At 39.0% G+C, this 23,237-nt stretch overlaps 1 protein-coding gene across 4 annotated transcripts; it reads left to right on the top strand.

Annotated features, from left to right (window-relative positions):
- Positions 1-471: 471 nt before the first annotated feature.
- LOC130254969 (solute carrier organic anion transporter family member 1C1-like) lies at positions 472-14,574 on the top strand. Of its 4 annotated transcripts, none has more exons than XM_056495139.1 (16): positions 472-676; positions 2,807-2,920; positions 3,867-4,018; positions 5,255-5,396; positions 5,482-5,614; positions 6,893-7,008; positions 7,611-7,757; positions 7,874-7,972; positions 8,627-8,872; positions 9,709-9,873; positions 10,329-10,524; positions 11,121-11,283; positions 11,989-12,173; positions 13,195-13,259; positions 13,384-13,501; positions 14,260-14,574. In XM_056495139.1, the coding sequence occupies exons 3-16, from the start codon at positions 3,890-3,892 to the stop codon at positions 14,471-14,473; spliced, it is 2,118 nt and encodes a 705-aa protein (XP_056351114.1). In that variant the 5' UTR covers positions 472-676; positions 2,807-2,920; positions 3,867-3,889; the 3' UTR covers positions 14,474-14,574. The 4 variants fall into 4 exon arrangements, with proteins under 4 accessions (XP_056351114.1, XP_056351115.1, XP_056351118.1 ...); XM_056495140.1 differs by having other exon boundaries at positions 575-676; positions 2,783-2,920; XM_056495143.1 differs by lacking the exon at positions 472-676 and adding an exon at positions 804-926.
- The last annotated feature ends 8,663 nt before the right edge of the window (positions 14,575-23,237 follow it).

The raw sequence follows: 23,237 nt of genomic DNA on the forward strand, positions 1-23,237 counted from the left end.
AATGCACAGCAGGGGCACAATCAAATAAACCTGTTCTGGTTTCCTTGAACTAGGGTTGTAAGAGATAAAGGGCTGCTCCAAAGTACACACAGCCCTAATGCACTTCCATATTTCATCTGCCTTCGCTACTAATAGCAATAAACTATAAATCTGAACAGTCTTCTAAGCATGAATGATTCTTGAACACTCCTTTTGCTCCATATATCCAAGGCACTGTTTTCTCTTCCTGCAAAATTCTTTGTTGGCTCTGGTAGATCTGAACTGAATGGACTTTAGCCAGACTATGAAAATAAAACTTCATAACAAAATGCATTGGAAACAGGTTTATTTCTAAAGTTGGGACACCATCTTTTTAAACACCAGGAAGGTGTGGACTATTATAATCTAGACAATTTCAGGAGAAAAAAAAAAAAAAAGGTGCTTCACAAGAACGTACAAAAGGAGCACACTTGCATGTCTTCTTCCTAATTAACTTTTGACCTCTGTGGATAAACATGGATTTTGGGACCTTTAACAGAGGGCAGAACTGGGAGGAGACAAGATTAAAACTTTGGTTTGAGTTGGAAGTTAATGATTCTTCTACAACATACCAGCAGAGCTCTGCTTCAGGAGAGAATTCTCTGCCTTTTGAGCATTTGTGTGGTAGTATAGCTGCTGCTGTGGATGCAGAACCTAGGTAGGAACCTCTTTGACATTATTTCTCTTTGTCTTAGCTTTAAAAGGTTGCCATTAGTGTTTGCAGCTATCAAGCCTGACCTGGGTAGCATCAGCTGCATTTGCTAGGATTGGTAGCACCAGCAGCAGTCCTGGTGGGAGTGTCAATGCTCCAGTGATGGAATTGTGCACTCTGTGTGTGTGTCAGCATTGTGTCTTGGACAATGAGCACGAGGTCTGCACAGCTCTGCAATGCCCATTTTTCATATCAGGTGAACTTGAAAGGTCTTGCCACTTAAAAATCAGTAAGGCAATTGGATTAGCACTGCAGTTAGAGTAAATCATTATAGTTCCATAAATTACTGGAGGAAATGTGGCTCTTGATTTGTGATTTGCTCTTCTACTGTGTGATGTCACAGTCCCTGAGAGTGCAGCTGTGGTGACAATCAGCCCAAAGAATTGCAGTGTCTTTGCTGGATTCTTAAAAGTCCTCAAACATCACTATCTTTTTCTTTTATAAGACTTTACAAAACCTGCAGCAAACTGTTGTCTTGATCTTTGTAAACTTATTACCTGTTATTCATGTAGAGGTTTTTCAGTTGATGTTCCATTCATTATAATTTGCATATAATTAGGGGGTATAAAACAAAGCTGAATTTCTTTATATCCAATAAGGAACAGGCCCAGAGTTAGGCCCTGGCCTCTATAAGATCATGTCCCCCGAAAAACTGAAGAACTCTGTCCTTTGCAAGGCTGGCTGCATTTGCTCTGCAGCTGAATTCAAGCTGTGCCTGATTTCCCACAGTGTCGTGGGAGCTGCCAGCTCCCACCAGCACAAACCATGCACTCTCCTTTTTAGTTAAGAGCTTTGATTCTCTCCCACCCAAAGAAGAGACTGTACTGACATAAAACAAAGTGAATTTGTCAAATGTTCCAAAAAGTGAACCGAGTGCTAGATTTGGTCTGTCTGTACTGCTTAGAATTCTTTTTTGGAAGAGGTTTGTATTCTTCCCCTAGGAAGAAAGACTGGATAATTTGTGTTTAGGCTGGTTGACTACCTAAACAATACCAATACCTTGCTTGCCTAATCTTGTCTTTCTGCAAATGCAACTCTCTCATATCATTATTACAGAAGAGTAGCCTGTGCAGGCAAAGAATGGAAGTTTTAGACAACTTAGTGAAAGGGCATGTTTGGTACAGAAAGCTTCATATTTTTGCTTTCATACTTCATATTTTTAACCAGACCCTTGGTTTATTAAACATAGAAAAAATGCTAATGAAAAAAATCTAAAACAACAACTTTATCAATACTTTAAATTATCAGGATCAGCAGCTACTGTGTGCTGTCATCAATTGGGAATTGACCTTTTACCTTTTTTCTAGTGGTCTTTTGGCCTGGAATTTCCCCAGCCCTTATCTCTTCCATCTCCAGCTGATATCTGTGTGATACTTGTGTAGGTCAGGGTCATCTGAGGGTGGGAGGAGATACTGTCACCAGATTCTAAATCATGTTGTACCTTTAAATTCTCGAAAAAAAAGCCACTTCTCCAATCCTGTGACCTGCAATGATATGCTCCCCTAGCATATTATTGTAGTCATCAATGTATCATACCTACAAGGAGAAGTTTATGTCTCCAGGTTACACTAAGACAGGGGAATTTCAGAGGAGCAGCTGCTCAGAAGTATTTCTGTACTAACTTTTCCTGAGCACCAGGAATTTTATTTCATAAGGTTTTTTTTTGTAGCTCTGCAGTCTTGGAGAAATCCTTTCTCTGCTTCTTGTTCCTATTTGTCTGACTAGCCAAGGGGAAAGAGCAGCTAATTTTTTTTTCTCCTGATACATGTGCTGACCGAGACTTACAGCATAGCCACGATAGAGTTTGGGAAGTAGATATTAGCAGCAGGAAACCAGATGGACCTTTTCCAGCATTGGAAAAGTTCATCCAACTTTTTTTTCAGCTGCATTCAAGCATATAAAACTTCTCTTTGTGTGATTTGTTCCCCCTCTCTGTCTTTTTCTCTCTTTTCTCAAATGAGGAGAGTATGGTGAATGACGAAACAAATCAGGCCATGTGAGCTGCGATTTCTGAGTTCTGACTTGAGGGCATTAATTTCAATTCTCTAATAGAATATGCAATACTCCTACCTGCAGACCTGAAGATGGCTTGTTTCAAGTGACCCATTTATTTTTCTGAGAGGCTCTACAGTGGCTTCTGGATCGTCCTTGAGAAATCTGTTCTGAATGTAGTGGGAATTGCACAAACAGGCAAGTGTTTCCATTCTTTAAATAAACTTTACAAACAGATACATAGACTTCCTTTACAGTTTTTCTCTGAAGTGTCATTTTTAGTTGTTATCCATCTCTCAGATATAGAGTTTTTAAAAGCTGAGGGGGAAAAAAAGAAAAAAAGAAGTATTGAACTATTCATTGTGATAAGCCAAAACACAACTTAATAACAAAACAAGGCTTTCAACACGAAAATATTTTCATGTGTCAAAACATATATCATTGTCTATGGCTAGAGGAAGTTCCTGAGGGAACTGGGGCAGTTCTGCTGAACTGCTGAGTTGCAGATAATTTCAAGCATGTGGGCATATAGACAGCACTCTGCAAACAGAAAGAGATCAGGAATACCCTGCATATTACTGCAAGAAGAAAAACACATGTAATATCCTTACAGAAGGACAGTTAGGTGAAATATAAATTATTTTGTCACTAAGAATTGTTTCCAACAAGCCAGTGTAAAGGAAGAAATTGGATGGCACAGTGTTGCTACAGATTTTACCAAATCACTGACTTAGTTCTAAGCCACGTGGCCTGCAAATTTAGAGCTTCCTAGGACTCCCTGTGCTTCAGCACTACTGTTTTGTGGACCTTTGTAGTTTATTTTTGGACAGGGACATTGTCTCTTACTCCTCTGTCAAAATTGCCTTTTTAGCATTAAAAGACAGGACAAGGTTAGAAAGGGATGTGTTCATGTCTCTTTAAAAAAAAAAAAATTATCTCAGAACTAGATACTTCAGAATTTAAACAAAGCACACTATGAAACACACAAGTTATTTACCCAAATTATGTTAAGTAGAAAGGTTCGGTTTCAACATCTCAGCATTTTCCTGTAATTAGTTTCACCAGATTCATCAAAAAGGTCCTTAAGCAATTCTATTTTGGCATATGTGCTTTTGCATTTATTTCTGTTTTCTCTTGAGTTCAGATCACTCAGTAAAGAAACCAGTCATGACAGTGGAAACCAAACCCAGCAATGTCAGTGACTCAAATCAGGAAGAAGATCCTGACCAGCTTTCCGATGATGAAGGAAACAAAAATCCACCAGCCAAAAAGACTTCCTCTTGCACTGGGTTGAAGGTTTGGTGCCTTGGCGATATCACCATGAATTACCATTGTTATCTGTTCAGAAATGTTGTTGTTCAAGTTGTGACATGCCAAATTCCTTCATTCCTGTTCCCCCTATCTTTTGAGGAACTGGATGCAAACTAGAGGTCCAGGGGACAGTGAGATCTTATCTTTTTTTCTAAAGAAAATAAAAATTCATGATCTACTGTATTCACTCACAAGTTACTTGTTGGTGGATCTCCTTCTTGGTTATTAGAGAGAGGCAGCAACTTCGAGTGGGAGACTTAAACCAGCCTCAGATCCCTCCAGTACACTTGTCTGGAGGTTATTGTCACCACCAGCCCTGTAGGGTCAAAATAAGATGAGGTGAATCATATTTCATCAAATGTCTTGTGGCTGACCTGAGTGAAGATTGCACTTTAAAACCCAAACAACCCCAGTAATTTTTGGTTGTGTTTTCATGCTTATCAGCAGTTTGAGATTTCAGCCAAACCCTCTGAGAGCTCTGCTGGCATAAGGCACAAATGGCCATTCTCAGAATTTTCACCAGTTAAAGTGAGCAAATACAGAACATGTCAGGACAAACCCCATACTTGGAAGATTTTTCTCTTCACTGGCAAAAAGAGAACAATATACAAATTTTCAAGCTTTTACTTCTTGGATTGGCTTTTCACAGTAAATAGTATTGCAATGTCTAAATCTATATTTACTTTTTTTATTTACCCAGGTTTCTGTTGTATTGGAACTCTTGCCCAGTGACCAACAAGTCTATTTGGTTTTCAGACTATGTGGAAATCGCTGGATAATATTTAAACAAACTTGAACTTTTTTACCAAATAAATCTTTATTTGCAAAAGCCAGAATGTGTGTTGATGGAAGCAACAGTCAAACTACAAAAGAGTATTAAGCTGTTCCTTGTGAGATATATGGTATACAGGCAGCATTTCAATGTATATCATATGACACAGAGATTAACTCAGTCAGTACCACATTCCTCATACTGATGTACCATAAAAACTTACTTCAAGCCTTCATTTTGATGCCACAAAATTGAGTTAGAATCAGTTAGGAATTGGCCTGAAATAAAGGGACATGTGACCCAAGCCAATCTGGGTTAACTTTGCCACTCCAATTTGAGTAACAAATATATGTCATGATGATGATTGTTCCGCACCGTATTAAATACATTTGATCCCTCTGGCAGTTTTCCTGCCTCTCCCTCCCATTTTGTGTCTGACTCTTTCCCAGGTGTTTCTGGCTGCTCTGTCATTCAGCTACTTCAGTAAAGCCTTGTCTGGTACGATAATGAAGAGCTCCATCACTCAGATTGAGAGGAGGTTTGGTCTGACCTCATCTACCGCCGGTTTCGTCGATGGCAGCTTCGAGATGGGTAATGGATGTTCCCAGCACGCAGAAAACTGCTCAGAGAAACACCAGACAGCGTCTGCCACTAACTCTGGTTCATTACCTTGCAGGCAACTTGCTGGTGATTGCATTTGTAAGCTATTTTGGAGCTAAGCTTCATAGGCCCAGAGTAATAGCTGCGGGATGCTTTACTATGGCTTTGGGATGCTTTTTATCAGCCATGCCTCATTTCTTCATGGGATAGTAAGTACTAATCATGCTTAATTTGGGTAACCTAACAATTGCACTGTGCTTTCTGGTTTTTAAATGAAAATTCTGTATTTAGCCTTAGATTTCCTGTAGAACATCACTTCCAAGTGCAATGAACCCCCGTGACACACGCATCACTGTTGTGATGGTGAATGTTCTTTTAAAAAATACACCTCTTCTGAAGTGAGAGTTCAGCTCCTTGAAAAAAGGAGACAATCGCAGTGCTTTAGTTTCCATTCAGGCTTGTTCAGAAAGAAGGAAAAGAAAGAAATTATGCTAGAACCTGCAGATGGATGAGTGCTGGTAGAACTCTTCCAAATGCACATGCCTGGTTAAACTGATTTTCCCTATCTGGCTAATTTCTATTCACCTTCTCCAGGTTCAGGGAACTGCTGCATTATGCTTGTATGTGATAAAGTTTCCAGCCATAGTTTAAGCACAGGAATAAAAAATAGAGTAAAACATATTTCTGTTGATTTCTTAAGTATATTAGAATAATTTTAGGTATGCTACTGCAAAAAGAAAACTGAGGAATGCTTGCTTTCATGTTAGCGGATCTTGCACTAGAATCAGACTTTTCATCAGTTTTTCACTCTTTAAGACACAGCTTGTATCACATTCATCTACACTGGGCAACTCATGAACCTGAGCCTGAACATTTGTGGGGGACCTTTTCTGCCCAGTGTCTCCTGGTGACTGCTCTTTGTTTCAGCCTGAAAAATGAGCCTGCCTGGTCTAACAGAGCCAGGGTAATTCCTTGAAGCAGAATGTGTGCTTTACCATGTTGTTCTGCTAAAGCAAATTGTACTTTGTCCCTCAGCAGTTCTCATTTCTGGGAGAGGGATGGTGCTAAAGCAGCTGAACAGACCAAACACATGCCAAAGATGGAAAAGGGACCTCTGCTCAAACTCAAAACATTCTTTTTCTCCTTGGCTGTGGGGTCAACACAGACAGCTCACTTGGACCTGACCCTAAATTTAGACAGCAAAAATTCAATCCTATCTGAAAAACTTTCATGACCCCTTTTGAATTTTCCAGCTTAAAACATTGTGTCTTCCAGACAGAGAATCCTAATTTTTATTTGTTCTTAATTTTAGTACTTTGATTTTCTAAAATGCTCTCATATAATCTTATTTGCTCCTTCAGTAGCAGTTTGAATTGATATTTGCTACCTTTCTCTTTAGGGAAACAGCAGCCAAGTGGTTCCAGCCCTACCACCCTGCTGTTTCCCTAGGGAGCACTGCTTCTGAACCTGCTGTTGTGTGTTTGCAGCTATAAGTATGAGACAACATCACATACAGCTGCTTCAGCCAACTTAACCTCCAGCATAAATCCCTGTTCCCTACATCAAGATGTGAATGGCACTGTCCTGGAATTCTCACAATCAGGTACAGAACTGTAAATCAAAGTACAAATACAGGAGCTTGTTTTATCCTTGGTTGCAAGGCTTCAGTTATGCAGAGCCTGGAGCTGGTGAGTGGAAGAACTAGAGTGACAGGACATGAAACTGTGCAGAGTTTAACAGAAATGAATGGAGATTCCTATTATCCTCCTCACAATATGGAATACAGCTGGTTTATGTGCTGCTTGTATGGGACACAGGTTGAGAATGAGCCAAGCTCTGCTCCAGAAACCATCTCAAACTTCTCACATTAAAGATACATGATACATGCCAGGTAATATATTTATAAGAATATCAATAAGTTATTTTTTTTAATGAGTATTTTTTCTGATAGATGATACTTACCTGTGCTTTTAGAAATCAAATGCAATGGAGGTGAAAGAATGTGTTATTAAAAGATCATGAAAAGTTATAATGGGGTTGGCAGCCTTTCATTTACCTTCTATAAGGAAATGTTCTTAATACCTTAATACCTTAATTATTATGGATTTCTAATCCATAATAATTTCTTGTGCTACATTTCCTGTGATTTTTCCCCTGTATCCCATTCAAATATTTTATTACAAAGGTGCAAACTCTCATCTGCAGGCTGTGAGAAGGAGCCATCATCATACATGTGGATATACATCTTACTGGGAAACATGCTGCGTGGGATTGGTGAGACACCAATAACACCCCTGGGCATCTCTTACCTCGATGATTTTGCTAAAGAAGAGAATGTTCCTGTGTATGTAGGTAATCTCAACGTGAAGTAAACTGTGAGATTCGTAGCATGAGAGGTGGATCACCCTCTGCAGCAGACAGCATTCAGCCATTAGAGGGAACTAGCATCTGCTTCATTGTGTTTTCAGCGTGTTTGCACACAATAGCCATGATGGGCCCCATGTTTGGTTTCCTCTTGGGATCTCTATGTGCAAAACTGTACGTGGATATTGGATTTGTGGATCCAGGTAAGCTAAACCTGAGGCAAAAAGAGGAAAAGTGAAAGCAAGCTAATACTTTTTCGTAAGAATTTCCTATAAACAGTTGCTCATGTTTTCATTGTACTAATTATAGTAATATATTTTATTATTTGAATTATATTTATTGTATAATTTTTACTGTATAATTTATTACAATTTTACTTAATTTCAGAAAGCTTTTAGAGTAAAGGCAGAATTAGACTGGCAGCATACTTTAGAAGTGTGCTTTAAGGTTAAAGGATTGTAATAGACACTTAACTCTAAGAATGAGTACCAAGAGCTCTCACAGAATCAAGATTTTCTAAACTGGAATTTTAACAAAAAAGATTCTGCTAGTACAGCAGCTTTACAGTTTGGGGGAATTTCACACTCTTTCCACTGAGTATTTTACATTATTTACATTTCACATAGTCTGTGCAGCACATGACATACATTTTCTCAGCCCTTGCCACCTTCCAGTCCAAACCAATCTATGATTCTATAACACAGTTCAGGGTATGATTCCTCATGCCTTCATTGCACCTTCAGCAGGTGTTTATTGTTGGAAGTCAGACACTATAAAATGTAGCTGTCAGCAGAAAAAGGTTGGGAAGGTTCAGCTTTGTCACTGGGGTAACTTGTGCCTGTTTCCCTCATTTCCAGGGAGCATCACCATCACCCCACAGGACTCCCGCTGGGTGGGTGCATGGTGGCTGGGCTTTCTAATAGGTGGAGCAACCAGTTTGCTATCTGCTGTTCCATTCTGCTTCCTGCCAAGGAGTCTGGAAAAGCCAGAGGGAGCCAGGACGGACAAAACTTCACATGGTCTCTTGGAAAGCACGGGTGCTGTGAGGAATAAACTTTCTCCTGGAAAAACTAAGCCAAGGAAATGGTCATTAATGCTGAAAGGCAAGTGTTTCTCATGCTGTATAAATGTGAAAAGCAGTAGGCACAACACACATAGGAAATGTAACAGTTCTGCAAAATATTTTGCCTCCCCTGCACTTCCATCTAAAGCAGGCACCTATCCCCAAGAAAGGAAAGGTCCACCAAAAATTATTAGAAGTGAAAGAGCTTGTTCAGGACTCTGAAGTTCTGCATGCATCACCTGAAATAAATCATCACCTGAGAAGCACTTACCTCTAAAATTTTGTGCTGGAAGAAATTTGAACAGTGGAAAAGTGTTGCTGAATCTGCACGTAAAGAAAATATTCAAAGGTTTTTTTTGAAATACAGAAAGATAAATTGTTAATTTGAGAGAGTTCATGTAGACTCTGAAGTACACTGGTGCCTGATGAAAATACATCAGGCTTGAATAGCTCTGTTTGTGCAGTCCTTAGGCCTTTGCTTCATTTGTGAATTTTTTTATTCAGATCCCAGTGGAAGACACTGGACATCTCCACCAAGGCAGCTCTGACTTAGCCTTGAGCCTGTGATAATATTCATGCAATTTGAACAAAGTCTGTGCTGTGTGGAGCCCTTAGTCTTGATGTGCATATCTCAATAGAGCAGCCAGGCCTTAAACCCATACTTCTGCTTTCTTTTAGGGTTCTCTTCCTGTATCTTAACCTCTGGTGTTTTTCAAGAACCTGATTTTGCTTTCAGATGCCCTCATGCAAATGAAGATCAGTACAACTTGCACTTGGACAGCTGAGAACAGGACCTTGCCCTAAGCTTTGCAGGTTACTCACCAGTGATTCTGCCATGCATCTTTCAATGCCAACTCATATGTCCCTTTCTTTCAGATTTCTGTAACTCCCTGAAAAAAGTATTGGGTAATCGAATGTACTTTACATTTTTGTGTTGCTCACTGTTACAGTTCAGTGGTTTTATTGGTTTCTTGACTTACAAACCAAAGTACATGGAACAGCAGTATGGACAATCTACATCCAAATCCAACTTTCTAATAGGTGAGTGCAAGGACTGCTTGTGCTGTAGCCAGTGCATGGGGATAAGTTCTGATTTATCTGGGGCTAATTCCATGCAGAACAGGTTGAGGTGGTCTGACCTGAACCTGAATTATAAAACATGCAGGGTTTGTGCCTATGGCACCATAAGCAATTTTTAAATTATGTTATGCATTTATGTTATATTTATAGCAAGGGCACCCCAAGTATGCAATGAGTGTGGTGTGGAAGTTTTAGTTGCTGAAGCATCTGGCAAGTTCATTGCAATAGAAGTGGGTTTGGAGCATAGGCACTTCACAAAAAGCTTGTGCAACCCAGGGACTGGACTGAACACAAACCTTCCCAAAGTCATAACAGACCATAAAGCTGCCAGGAACAAAAAACTATGGACAGACTTTGGCTCCTAAGACTATAATGATTCTTTAATTCTATCATTCCCCTTCTATAATCTCTTTCAGGAATGACATCCTTACCTCCTGTAAGTCTTGGAATTTTCCTGGGAGGGCTTATAATGAAAAAGTACAAAATGGGCATCATTGGAGCAACAAAGTTTTCGTTTATCATGTCATTTTTGTCCTATGCCATCAGTTTGCTACACTTTTTTGTTGGCTGTGATAACTATGTGGTGGCAGGAATGACAGTGTCCTATGAAGGGTGAGTATAAAATAGAAAAGATTGTGGTTTTCTCTATAGTTCCCAAAAATGGCAAGCACAAAATTTCATTTACCTAGAAAGGAGAAGATGAGTGAAGACTTATCTTTTTGCTCAATACAAAAAGAATGTCTGAAAGCAAAAGATAATACTGTACTCTTCATATCCTGAATGAAAAATTCAGGTAGGCTTTAACAGAGGGGTATTCTTTAACTACAGAGACCAGGAGATCTGGTGTCTGTCACTGGTGCATTTTTGCATTTGTACTTGACAAGACTGTGATAATTTTTTCTAGCTCTAAATTCAGTTAGGGGGGAGTCCAGCTGATCTCTCCCTCTTTTCTCTTTTCTGTCTACATTTGTAAAACCAGTAGCAATGTTTTCATTTGTTTTAAAACTCTCTATTTTCTGGTAATGATTTAATATCAGTGCAAGTAGGATGGAATCTGAAAGAGACCAATAGAGATGTAGGAACCCAGCTGAGAAAACATGTCCTGGGCATATGAGGTGGGTTTCAGAGCAGCAACACTGTCACACAGAAGGGACTTCACTGACTTCAGCACTGAATTAAAAATATCTTGTCTGCACTTACCTTCCAAGCAATCCCATTCCATACCACAACAATTCCTTGTTTTCTGCATGCAACTCTGGCTGCCAATGTGCCTCCAACACGTGGGATCCTGTGTGTGGAGCCAATGGAATCACCTACGTCTCGGCGTGCCTGGCGGGGTGCGCCACTTCCACGGGACATGGGAAGAGCACAGTAAGGCCCTGCTCTGCCTCCCGAGCTTTCCTACAGCTCACTGTCCATGCAGCATCAGGCATGTAGTAGGATAATGGATTTCAGCAAAACCGAGTTACTGGGGACTAGTCAGTAAGGTATTTTTGATTTCTGGCTACCAACAGCACAGAAAAGAGAGATTTCTCTGAGTTATTGCACATTAAGCAAAAAGCCCTAACTCCTTGTTCTAGATATTAACTTTTATCTTCTGTAGGCTGGGCAGGAGAGGGGGAAACACACAAATCAAATAGGTTTCATGTTGCCTGAAGGCTGTCCATAGGCTCTGCCTTTCATGAATGTCATTTTGGCTGCCCTGAGGCTTTACCTAACAGTTGAAGTACACTAAGATAGAGTAGTATCTTCCCTACTACTGATCATTAATGTTTAAGTATGAAAAATGGGTTAAGGAAAGGCAGCTTCTTTCATCCAAGTGAGACTTTGGGATGTCAGGAAACTGCTTGTTTTTCTGGGTGACTGATTTTTGCTTGGCGTGGAGTGCTGGAGATCAGAGTCCCAGAGACAAAGCTGCTGTCCGTGGATGTAAACCTCCATTGGGCTGTGCCATTTACATGTTTCCTGATGCCAAGGACATAAATGGTCTGGAGCCATCTCCTTACTCTGCTTTTTCTCCAACAGAATCCCCATTTCATGAGCAGTGCCCTACCAAACCTGTTCTGTGTCTTCCAGGTCTTCCATAACTGCAAATGTCTTGAAATCAAGAGTTCATGGTCAGGAAACACATCTGCCACCTTGGGGCAGTGTCCAAAAAGTGATGATTGTTCACTGAAGTTCATTTATTACACAGTAATACAAGTCATAGGCGGGTTTTGCTATGCCCTGGGAGCCACTCCTTCGTACATGCTTATATTTAGGTGAGTACAGCTGGCTGCTCACCAAAGGCTTTCTAGTGAGCCTTTCTAAGTCATGTTTGTTTCTTCACCTTAGGAACACAAGGACTTCCTTGCTCTTCAGGAGCTGTAGTGTTTGGACAAATGGGTTCAAACTGAAAGAGGGAAAGTTTAGGTTAGAAGAAATTCCTCCTGTGAGGATGGTGAGGCCCTGGCACAGGGTGCCCAGAGCAGCTGTGGCTGCCCCTGGATCCCTGGCAGTGCCCAAGAAAGGCTGGAGGGGGCTCTGAGCAGCCTGGGACAGTGGAAGGTGTCCCTGCCATGGCAGGGGGTTGAACAAGATAATCTTTAACATCCCTTCCAAAACTAACCATTTTGTGATTCTGTGTTCTGTAATCAAGTTTTCCAGGACATATCCCTTTTTCCTGCTTGTGTTTTTAAAGTGCCATGCATTTGCCAGGATTTCTGGATGTACAAGGAGATGGCAGAGGCTGGAGTTATAATGAACTCAAGATCAGTGCCCATTTCTGATGCCTGGAGTGCAGTTCCCCACAGAACAGATGAGGACATTACAGGGAGGCTTTGTGCTGCCCAAGATGTGTCCTGGTACAGAGAAATTCTGTTCAAGCACAGAAAGATGCTGCACTAACCCTGCTACATGCAACTCTTTTGTCTTTTGTCTTAGGATAGCAATAGGATATTTCCCATTAAATATTCTGTCAAGTGAGGGAATTGTATGCCCAAGAGTGAAGGTAGTTGGAGAGCCCATTTCCATAAGGCCAGGACAGGCTCTGATTATGACTTTAAAACTTCAATTCCTTAATTATGCAGAGGCAATGGACTTGCCAGGAGCCATTTGATGGAAATCAGTAGATGAATTCACCTTTTCCATGCCACTTAACACACTTCAGCAGATGAAGGGAGCACTTTTCTTCCAAATTTTGGCTTTCCATCAACAAGAGTATTTCACAGCAGTTTAATAGCCCTGTCCAAGCACTCAATAGGCCAGCACTTCTCACCTGTCCCTCTTTTCCCATTTTCCCAGGTGTGTCCAGCCAGAGCTCAAAGCTCTCGCCGTGGGTCTGTACACGCTCGCTCTGCGGATGCTGGGTAAGAGAAACCCTGCAGAGCCCAGCCCACCCGGTGGAATCACCACCAGGGAAACACAAAGCTGCTTTCTGAGAGGGTGTCCTTGCCCCTGAAACCCTGTCCTGCTTTTCTTGTCTCCTTGCAGCTGGGATCCCAGCTCCGGTTTATTTCGGCGCAGCCATCGACAGGACCTGCCTGAAATGGGGGAGCAGCAGCTGTGGGAAGCACGGGGCCTGCAGGCTCTATGACTCCAATGCACACAGGTGAAGAAAATTTGGGCACAATTTCAGTCAGCCCAGAATTCCTGAAATTGAAAAATCCCAAAATCAAACGTTAAGCTCTCCGTTTTTTATGTTGCACAAAAGAAATTTAGTATCCATGACAGCGATTTCTGGAATGAATTGTGTATTTCTAATATAATTACAGCTAATTAAAAACACCTCAGACTTTAGGACTTACCAAAAGGAGGAAAGTTACCCAAATTACCTTATTTGCAGGTAGTTTGTTCACGCTGGCAAGAATGCTAACTCTGTGCATTGGCCACTTTTGAGAGAAAATTCCATGAAAGAATATTGCACAAAGTAGATGTAGGTGTTGGTGAATCCCAAACACTATCAGTCTCCTGGGGGAACACTCCAGAGATTTTTCTCAGTTTCACTCAAGCCTTGGCCACTTCTGAACCACTCGGGTGACTTCAGTGTATTTCTAGCCCTAAAGAGTCTAAAGCCTCAAAGTGATCCAAAAATTAAAAAAAAAACAAAAACAAAAGGGAAGATGATGGAAGTTTTATTTTGCAATTATCTTCATAAGCAAAAAGAATATTATCAGTGCTTTAAGAGAAGTTTTTGAAGTAAAAATCTCCAGTTTTTTGGTATCATTCACAAACAATGAGTTTTAATGTCTTCCCTTAAGCATTTTTTTAAATATATATATGAGAGCCTTAAAGGCCAATAAAGTGATTTTCTTCAGTGTTTTTGAAAAATTCAACACCTGGCCCAATCTTCTATGCTCTGTCCCACAGGTATGTCTTCCTTGGTTTAGGAGCAATTTTAAGAGGTCCTTCCTACTTGGTTGGAATAATTTTTTATACATTGATAAAGAAGCACTTTCAAAACAAGGACTCCAGGCCTCTAGAGAATGGACAAGAAGATGCTGCTATGAATAAAGAAGACAATTGCAAGATCAAAGAGCGTTTGCCAGGTTCTTCTGATGCAGAGAATGAATCCTCTATTTAGAAGCCAATTTAGACCAGTGGCATGTGAATCAGGTCAGCTTCTTTTGGAAGTACCATTCAACATGCTGTAACTAAATAATAAATAATAACACTGTATGGAGAGCACAACTAATAGCAAAACTGCAAACAATAAACACTAACAAACAAGTATGAAAATGCCTTTTGTGTACCTGATTGCCAGTCACAGAAATAGATACACAAACTGAACCAAATTCTCAACAGGCAAAGACAAACCTTCTTGGCAATTCTCTCAGAGCAGTCTGGTTTTTTTTAGTGGGATCAAAGATGCTGCCAGAACATCCTCATGCCAAAGGCCCACCAAAAGTGATCCTGACCCTGTGTGCAGGTCCATGCAGGGCACTGACACAGGAGAGACAAGCTCAAACTTAGGACAAGCTTTCTGATTCCACCAAATTCAATAAAAATTCACAGAAAGCCAGGGCATTTAAGCCAAACACCGAATTACATCATTGCACATGGTTTTCACCTCAAAGCTGGCAAAAGCAGTATTTTTCCAAGAAGCATTATGTCTTGCCTCAGCTGAAAAAGTTATGCCTGCTTTAAATTACACACATGTTTTCATAAAGGGTTTTTTTTTAAAGCCCCCGAGTCGCGGAATTTTATTTTTAAAATATTATTATTATTATTATCATTATTATTATTAGTATTAGTATTAGTATTAGTATTAGTATTACTAGTATTACTAGTATTACTAGTATTACTAGTATTACTAGTATTACTATTACTACTATTACTACTATTACTACTATTACTACTATTATTACTATTACTACTATTACTATTACTACTATTACTACTATTACTACTATTATTACTATTACTACTATTACTACTATTACTATTACTATTACTACTATTACTATTATTGCTATTATTACTATTATTGCTACTATTACTACTATTACTACTATTACTATTACTATTACTATTACTATTACTATTACTATTACTAGTATTACTAGTATTACTAGTATTACTATTACTATTACTAGTATTACTAGTATTACTAGTATTACTACTATTACTATTACTACTATTACTACTATTACTACTATTACTACTACTATTACTACTACTATTACTATTACTATTATTACTAGTATTGCTAGTATTGCTAGTATTGCTAGTATTGCTATTACTACTATTACTACTATTACTACTACTATTACTATTACTATTACTACTATTACTACTATTACTATATTACTATTATTACTACTATTACTATTATTACTACTATTACTACTATTACTACTATTACTACTATTACTACTATTACTACTATTACTATTACTACTATTACTACTATTATTACTATTATTATTTAAGAGATTCCGAAGCAGAAGGAGCGCTGGCGGCTGCGTTGCGATGCGCGCAGTGTCCGGCAGAGGGCGCGCAAGGCACAGCGCGACCATCCGTGTTTTCCACGCTCGGTTTTGGTGATTCCGGGAGAAATTCTTCATCAGGCAGGAAAAGCACTCATCCATGTTTCCACACGCTTTAAAATTCCCTCGGCTCATAGACTTTAAATATATTTACATTGTTCAGTGCTTGCACAACGGGCAAGAGGAAAACATAGAAAAAGAAGAAAAGTCTCTTCCTACCTTGCCACTTTCTGTGCCTAAAGCAGGCAAGGGAATTTTTTTTGTCTTTTCTATTAGTGCTAGGGGAAATAACTGTGCAGAACCTTTCCCACTTTTTAAGAAGTGCCTGTTTTTCAAAATTAATGCAAAAATATTTTTAGCTAAGTTTGCTCAGGATGTTTTCCCTTTCTTGAGTATCTCCTCTTCAAGACAAAGTGGAACACATTAAAAAAAATAAAATTAAAAAAAAAAAAAAAAGGTGTTTTCCAAGTCTGTTTGCAGTGCCATGAGCTTTATGTCTTAACCAATGCAGAACATGAGAAAAGCTCATTCTTTTCTTTATGTGGTGCATACCACCCCATGGATGCTGCCATAAGTTTATTCTGGACTAGAATCTACAGGCAATAAAATTCATCACAGGTATATGACAGACAAAAAGTCTGTCAGTTTGGTTTTGGTGGCAAGGCCTCTTCTGATGGAAATCCATCAGTTGTGAATAATTTGACTTTGTCCAAAAGGGGAGTGGAGCTCATTAATTGTCATCTAAAGCAGTGTTAAATGTTATCATCATTCTTTTTCAAAATTTCAGAATTTATGGAATCGATTTTTTGGTAAAATGCCCATCTGTCAAGCATTATATCCAATGCAGCAGAACAATAGAACTGACTTTAGTTTCAAACAAACATATGCATTTTCCTTTCCAATAAAATTCGTGGAATTTAAAGGATAACATAAATTTAATGCATCAGTGTGAAATATGAAAACATAAAGAACACCCTGGAGTTTTGTGCAAGCCCAGCCTGAGTGCCCTGTGGGATTAGGGTCACACCCTGACCCCTTAAGGATGTTGTGTTCCACTCACTTCTAGGATAAGTGTCTTATATGCAGTCAGACCTCTCAATTCTTTCAAAATTTCAAGTTGTTTGCTGCATTCACCTGAAATCCTAGCAGTTATCAGTTATTTTTAAAAGGTATCTGCAGTAACAGAGCTAATTAGTTTTCTTGGTGCTCCCTCTTGTGCAAGCTTTCTGGAATTCCTTACTTATGCTAAGTAGCTGCAAGTATTTACTTGCAAAAGCTCCTTAGTTTCCAATTATTCATACTATCCTTTTTTTTTTCTTTTTTTCTCCCCTTCTTGAAAACAGATTTTGAAGGAGAATTCAACAGCTGACTCATTTCTGAATCATCATTAATTTCAGCCCACTAATCTTTTTTTAATCCTCATTTTGATGAACAGGAATTAAAGTTGTTTGTTGTTTTCTTTGACTTCAGGAATGCACTGAGTTGGTTAAAAAGAAGTGAGAAATGTTTTTGCCATCCAGGTCTCACAAATGCCCTTATTCCAGCCCTGTTTGACAAATCCTCCAGGGATTTAGGAAATTCAACATCTAGTTCCTAAGGTCATCTAAGCATTAGTAGGCCTGGAAGACCTGTCTTTGGGTCAGTGTCATTATCTCTATATTGATGACACTAATAGACAAGAGATGCACTTTGCAGTCAATTTGACCTGGCAAAAAATGTCAATATTGGCATGGAAAGAAACAGCAGGCAATTTACTGAACAAATACACTACTGTTGATCCTTAAGAGGTTTGGGAGGACTGAATATTTCAACAAATGTAGAACTGCAGAACAAATCTGGCCTGGCAGCATGTACTTAAGGAAGTATGGATGGACCAAAATCAAAATCAAAATTGTGTCAATTGATGTATTGCCCAATTTATTCTACTTCCAAAAACAGATGAAATGGTGAAAATAGTTATCAAAACACAGTGCAGAGAGCCCATATGGGCAGTCTCTGCAAGACACCAGCTCTTAGGTGTTATTTAGGTCTTTGTAGAGAGCAAAGAAAAAGGACTGGAAATGCAAAGAGCAGAACTGTTTACAGTAATGAGATTAAAACGTTCCAACATTTGGTATTAGCAATGAAAATCTCACATAATCCAGCCCAGTTGATTCAACTGCATGCAGGGCTAGAATTGTTTGTGTTGATGCTGGAGTGAGCTCCTGTGCACCTTGAAAGAGAAAATCCTGTTAAGGAATTACTCCCCTGCTTGTAACCACTTCTTTCTAAGCTGCTGCAGCTTCCCCTCTGCAGTGATCAGTGCTCAGTGCTCAGTGATCAGCATGAACTGTTTTTGTTCCTTTCTGCTCCTCAGTTTTTCTCTCAGAAGATGTCTTCTGGGATCTACAGGAAAAAAAAAGTGAAAATCATGGTATTTCCACCAAACTTTCCATTTGTTTTTTCAGTTCTTAGGTCAGTGTCTATCAACACTATGGAGTCAGAGAAGAGAGTAAAACTGAGCTGGAAATAACAATTATATATTGCACATAAACATTTGAATGATCTGGCATGAGAAGAAATGTTCTTTATCTTCCAGAAGTTTGCTTGGAGGATCTGTTACCCTCAGGATAGACATTTTTTGACACACTGAAGTTGAATAGATTACCTTGGCATTTGAGATGTTTGCATTCGCTTCCTTACTCTGTTCCTTACTCTTATTTCTTCAGTCAAGAGATGCAAGTTGGTAAAATAACATTTTCCAAAACACTTTACAAACCAGATTTATAAGTCAAACTCCTAAGTCAAAATTTGCCTTTCAGGTTTACTTTATAATGGCATCCCAATGGCTGGAGGTTCCAAAAAGCTTAACTCACATTCAATAATGAAACAGGACCATGTAAGTGCTTTGAAAGCTTCCATTTGTGTGAGTTAGATGACAGTAAACACACAAGAAAGGAAGTGCTTTAGGATATATTTCCTACCCTAAAGAGATAAAACTTCAAAAATGAGGATGTTGTATTCTTTGTTAACAGTTATTGAGATGTTTCCTCATTCTGGGTGAGCTTTGCATGCCTGAAAAATTATATTATATACATCTCATAAATATTTTGGCAATATTATTTTATCTGAAGTTCCCACCCTTTTATTTCTTGACCCATGAGTAATTTTTGCCTGGAGGCAGCAGTTCTGCAGCTGGAAGTCTTTAGTTTCAAATGGCAGTAGTTATGAACATGCCTTTGCCTGGCAGTTTCCAGCACAGGGACTGGGCTTTCTGTCCAGTCCATTCCCAGAGTCTGGAGCAGGTGCCTTTTCCAGCCCTTGAGCAGGTGCCAGCTGGATTCAGTGGTTTCAGCTCACTCACCTTTGACTGCAAGGTAAATCTCCTCTTGTTTTTTTATATTGGTTTATAACTTTATGATCTAGAGGTTTTTCCCAATCAACATAAGGTCAGGTATTTGCAGGCTAAAACAAATACGAGTTTGGAACAGTCAGGGATTGGCAAACATTCCTTATCTTCAGAAGAGTTGAACCTGTTTGTTTGCTTGCTCTGAAATGACACTTGAAAAAAATCCTGAAAAATAAAAGTTTTTGAGGTGCCCTGGTTTGTTTGGGTATTTTTTAATAAAATGCTTTATTCAGTAAGTCTGGTGCTAGATTTGTCAGATTTCTGAGTACTAATGATTTTAAATTCAAATTTGTTACCCAAATTACCTAAAATAGTACACCCAAAAATGAAATTTTTCCTCTAAACCCATTATCAGCTTTTAAAGAAGCAGATCCATGCTTATCAGCATCGATGGGAAAGTTTTTCATAGTCTCCTAAAGCAAATTCTTCTCTTCATTTGCAGTTTTATTCGTGTGCTGATGTGTTCCACTCTGCAAACCAAGTATCCTGATAAGCCATCCTCCAGCTGATACCATACTACAATTGGCCATTATAATCTTGTGTGATTCATACCTTCTGCTGACTGTGAAGCATAAAATTCTGTATAGAAATTTATCTATTTGTTATGTTCAGGAGATGGTTTTCTGACCCATGCACTTGCAGCTTTAAAAAAAATGTTGAAGTAATCAATACAGAAAACCTGGCAGGGCCTCTAAGATATTTCAGTTCATAATTTTATCCTTATCATCATAATTATTAGTAGTAGTACTATAACCTGCTGTTAGTACAGGAGTCATATTTCAGGTTTCATTGATCTTCTCAGTTAAGCCAGCACTCAGCACAAAGTCTGTGATTATGTGACCTGCTGTAATACTAATTTTAGAGGTAATAATATGTAACACTGGTGTTCCACTGATAAGATGATATTAAAATAAATATGCATTCAAATGAGATTAAGTCATTTATGGTTTTTGTAGTTAACAAGAGCACTCATTCATTTATGCAGCAGTATCTCCTACAGAGAAACATGAATCTCTTCTGATGATTTCCTGTCTGGTGACTTTAGTGCAACACAGCTCAGGAGATGAATTGCTTAGGTTTGACAGTCACTGACTCAGAATGTCTCTGGTTTAAGATGCAGAGCTGTCATAAGAATTTTAGTAATACTTCCCAGGGTTTTTTACCAGCAAAATCAAATTTTTTTTCCCTGACCAAATTGTAAGGATTACATCAGAATATTTTGTCATAGCCTGCTTTTCTCCTATAACAATTACCTTATTGACCCAAATAAAGTTCATTAAACTGATCTACAGAAATCTGATGACGTGTTGCTTTCTGTTATTCTGAGTCACTCAAGACTTAGTTTTGCACTGAAAGTGGTAATCACATTACATTTGTTGTAAAAAAACAACACTTAGTCCCATTGGAAAACAGTCCCCAACTTGAACTGTGATTTAGTTATATTTATGTAGTTCAGAATAAATACATTAATTAAATAGAAAATAGCACTGGAGAAAAAAAACCCCAAATGTGATTCACATCCATGTTAACAGTTTCAGCTGGAAAAAACTTTGGCTGTATTTCAAACCTGAGGAAGGCAAAATAACAACATACTCCACAGTGAAAACAGGCAGCCTAAATCTAATGTTATCTCTCTCCTATGTTTTAAAAATATTTTAAATGCTTTGAATTTAAATTGACAGCCTGAGGTATTTTCTGTATATCCTGTAACAACTAGTACCTTATTCCCAACTTGCTATTGTGCCAAGATAGACAGGAGTTGTTGATGATGGGGACACAAAAGCCACAGGAGGGCTTGATTTCTGTAGAGTACATAATCCTAATGCATACAGAAAAGTGTGGATTTAGGAATGCTGGGGTTTTTCTATTTCTTTGACAAACAACCAGAAAGCATGACAAAAACAGGTAGTCATAGGTCATTATGTCTGCTCAGTTGTATATCTAAAAGCAAACAAATGCCCAATAACTGAGCTGCCTTCTGTCTTGTACAGTTATTCTGACAGAAGGACTTTGAAAATGCCATTAAAGAGCTTTTTGATATCCTCAAACAGGAGTTGGGTAAACACAAGGCTCATGCCCTTAAATCTCCTGCAGTCTGATGAAAACTCCCTGCCATTTTTATCTGACCCTTGACTGAAGTGGACTTGCCATGGTTTATGGCCCATCGAGCTCTCTGTAATGATCCTGAACTCCATGGTTTGCAGTCTGCATCTGAAAGCATGCCTGGCTTAGTAGAGCTGCAAATTTTCCTCCAAAATGGCTTTCTGGGTTAACAATTTCTCTTATGAACTCAAAAGACAGCAGGTTTTCTTCTTTCCTGGAGGATTTTCCCAGTGGTGGAGCTCAGGGATGTCACAGCTTTCACACAGGACAAAGACTCCAGTTTTGATCCCAGAGTCAGGAATGGGATTTTGCAATCAAAACACATTTGATTGTCCCAGGGCCCCCTCTGCCTCTCAGGCTGGTGAAGCCTTCCCTCTGGAGCAGGGGAATTGGAAGGGAGAATGTCTTTACTTTTTATTCTCCATTTTGAAAAGCAAGGAGATAAAAAAGCTTTTGGAAAATGCACTTGTATGACCACTATTTAATTTTTTGCATGTTCTGTACCAGCTGGCTGTTGAAGAAACTTCTACCTTCTGTTCACAGGAGAGTGCTAGATTTGCACTCCAAAAACAGCCCATGTTGAAAACACAGGGAAGTGAGACAGCCTTGGAATTGTCAGAATAGGGAGTGACAGGCTCATTTAATAGCACCTGTGGCAGGGCTTGTGCTACTATCAATTTAGGGGTGGTATGAAGAATGGTGTTTATTCTTATTTGTTTGAAAAACCTCACTTTAGTTAGTTTCATCTGGGTTAAATATCTGGGCATGAATCATCAGATCTGACCAGAATCTCATTTCCAGTCTGACATCAACTATCAACGTGCCTTTGATGAAACATTTCCTCCTGGGAAAATCAAGATGCTACCATAAAAAAAAAAAAAAACCAAACCCTATAATAATAAAAAAATAAAATAAAAAAAAAAAAAAATTAAAAAAAAAAAAAAAAAGTAAAACTGTGTTAGTTTGAGTCATCTGACTGACTCTATATGTGGTGCAGATCAGGAGTGTTTCTAGAACTGCCCAGGCATTTATTCAGTGTTTAAATACTGCTTGCAGATGGAGAATGACACACCATGATTTTCTCTGCGTACAGTTCCTTGGAACTTGGATTTTTATTTATCATTTCCAGACCTAGATCCTAGAGTCCCTTTCATTTCATCTCTCATGATAGACACACCTTGCCCAGATCTGCTGGCAGTTTATAATCAGAGCTGTGAATGTACAAACCAATGTCTAACTGTGCTGGGCATTGTCTTCAAGCAATAAAATGCAAACAGCTCCATCACCACAGGCCAGGACATGAAGAACTTCCTTTCAGTAAGTACCACACCAATCCTTTTCCCATCCCCATTCTTGCACTTAGGTGGAGCAGATGGTAGAAGAAAGGTCATAAAATCATTTAATATGGAGAATCCCTCTCCCTAGCCCTCTGGTCTGCTGCTTTCTCAGATAAAGTGTGGTTGATTTTCTTTATGTCCATTATCTCTATTCCATATCCCAAAGAAGCTTAAAATCAGGAAAGAAATTTTGTTTCTGAGTTTTAGGTTCCTGCACAGAACTGCAGGGAGAAGAGATACCCTCCAGAAAATAAAGCAAAATGCCTGTGGTGATGGAGACAAAATCTACAGTGAGCTTGCTGAGTAGGTTTGGTCCTATCACAAAGGTGCTTCCTGAGGGCTCTCAACAAAATATCACACTAATAATATTTTGAGATTTCTTTCCCCATTTAGTAACTGTTGGGAGCTTCCTTTAATAAAGTTTCTCCATGGACAAGGTTGTCTGTGGAAAGCTGTAAATTTTCAAGTATTCAGTATTTCAAGGTTTATTGAAGGTTCCTTAAACAAGGAAGGAAGTGTATATGTGTGTGG

Source organism: Oenanthe melanoleuca, chromosome 6 (assembly GCF_029582105.1).
Source record: "Oenanthe melanoleuca isolate GR-GAL-2019-014 chromosome 6, OMel1.0, whole genome shotgun sequence".
In the NCBI taxonomy this organism is placed as follows: domain Eukaryota; kingdom Metazoa; phylum Chordata; class Aves; order Passeriformes; family Muscicapidae; genus Oenanthe; species Oenanthe melanoleuca.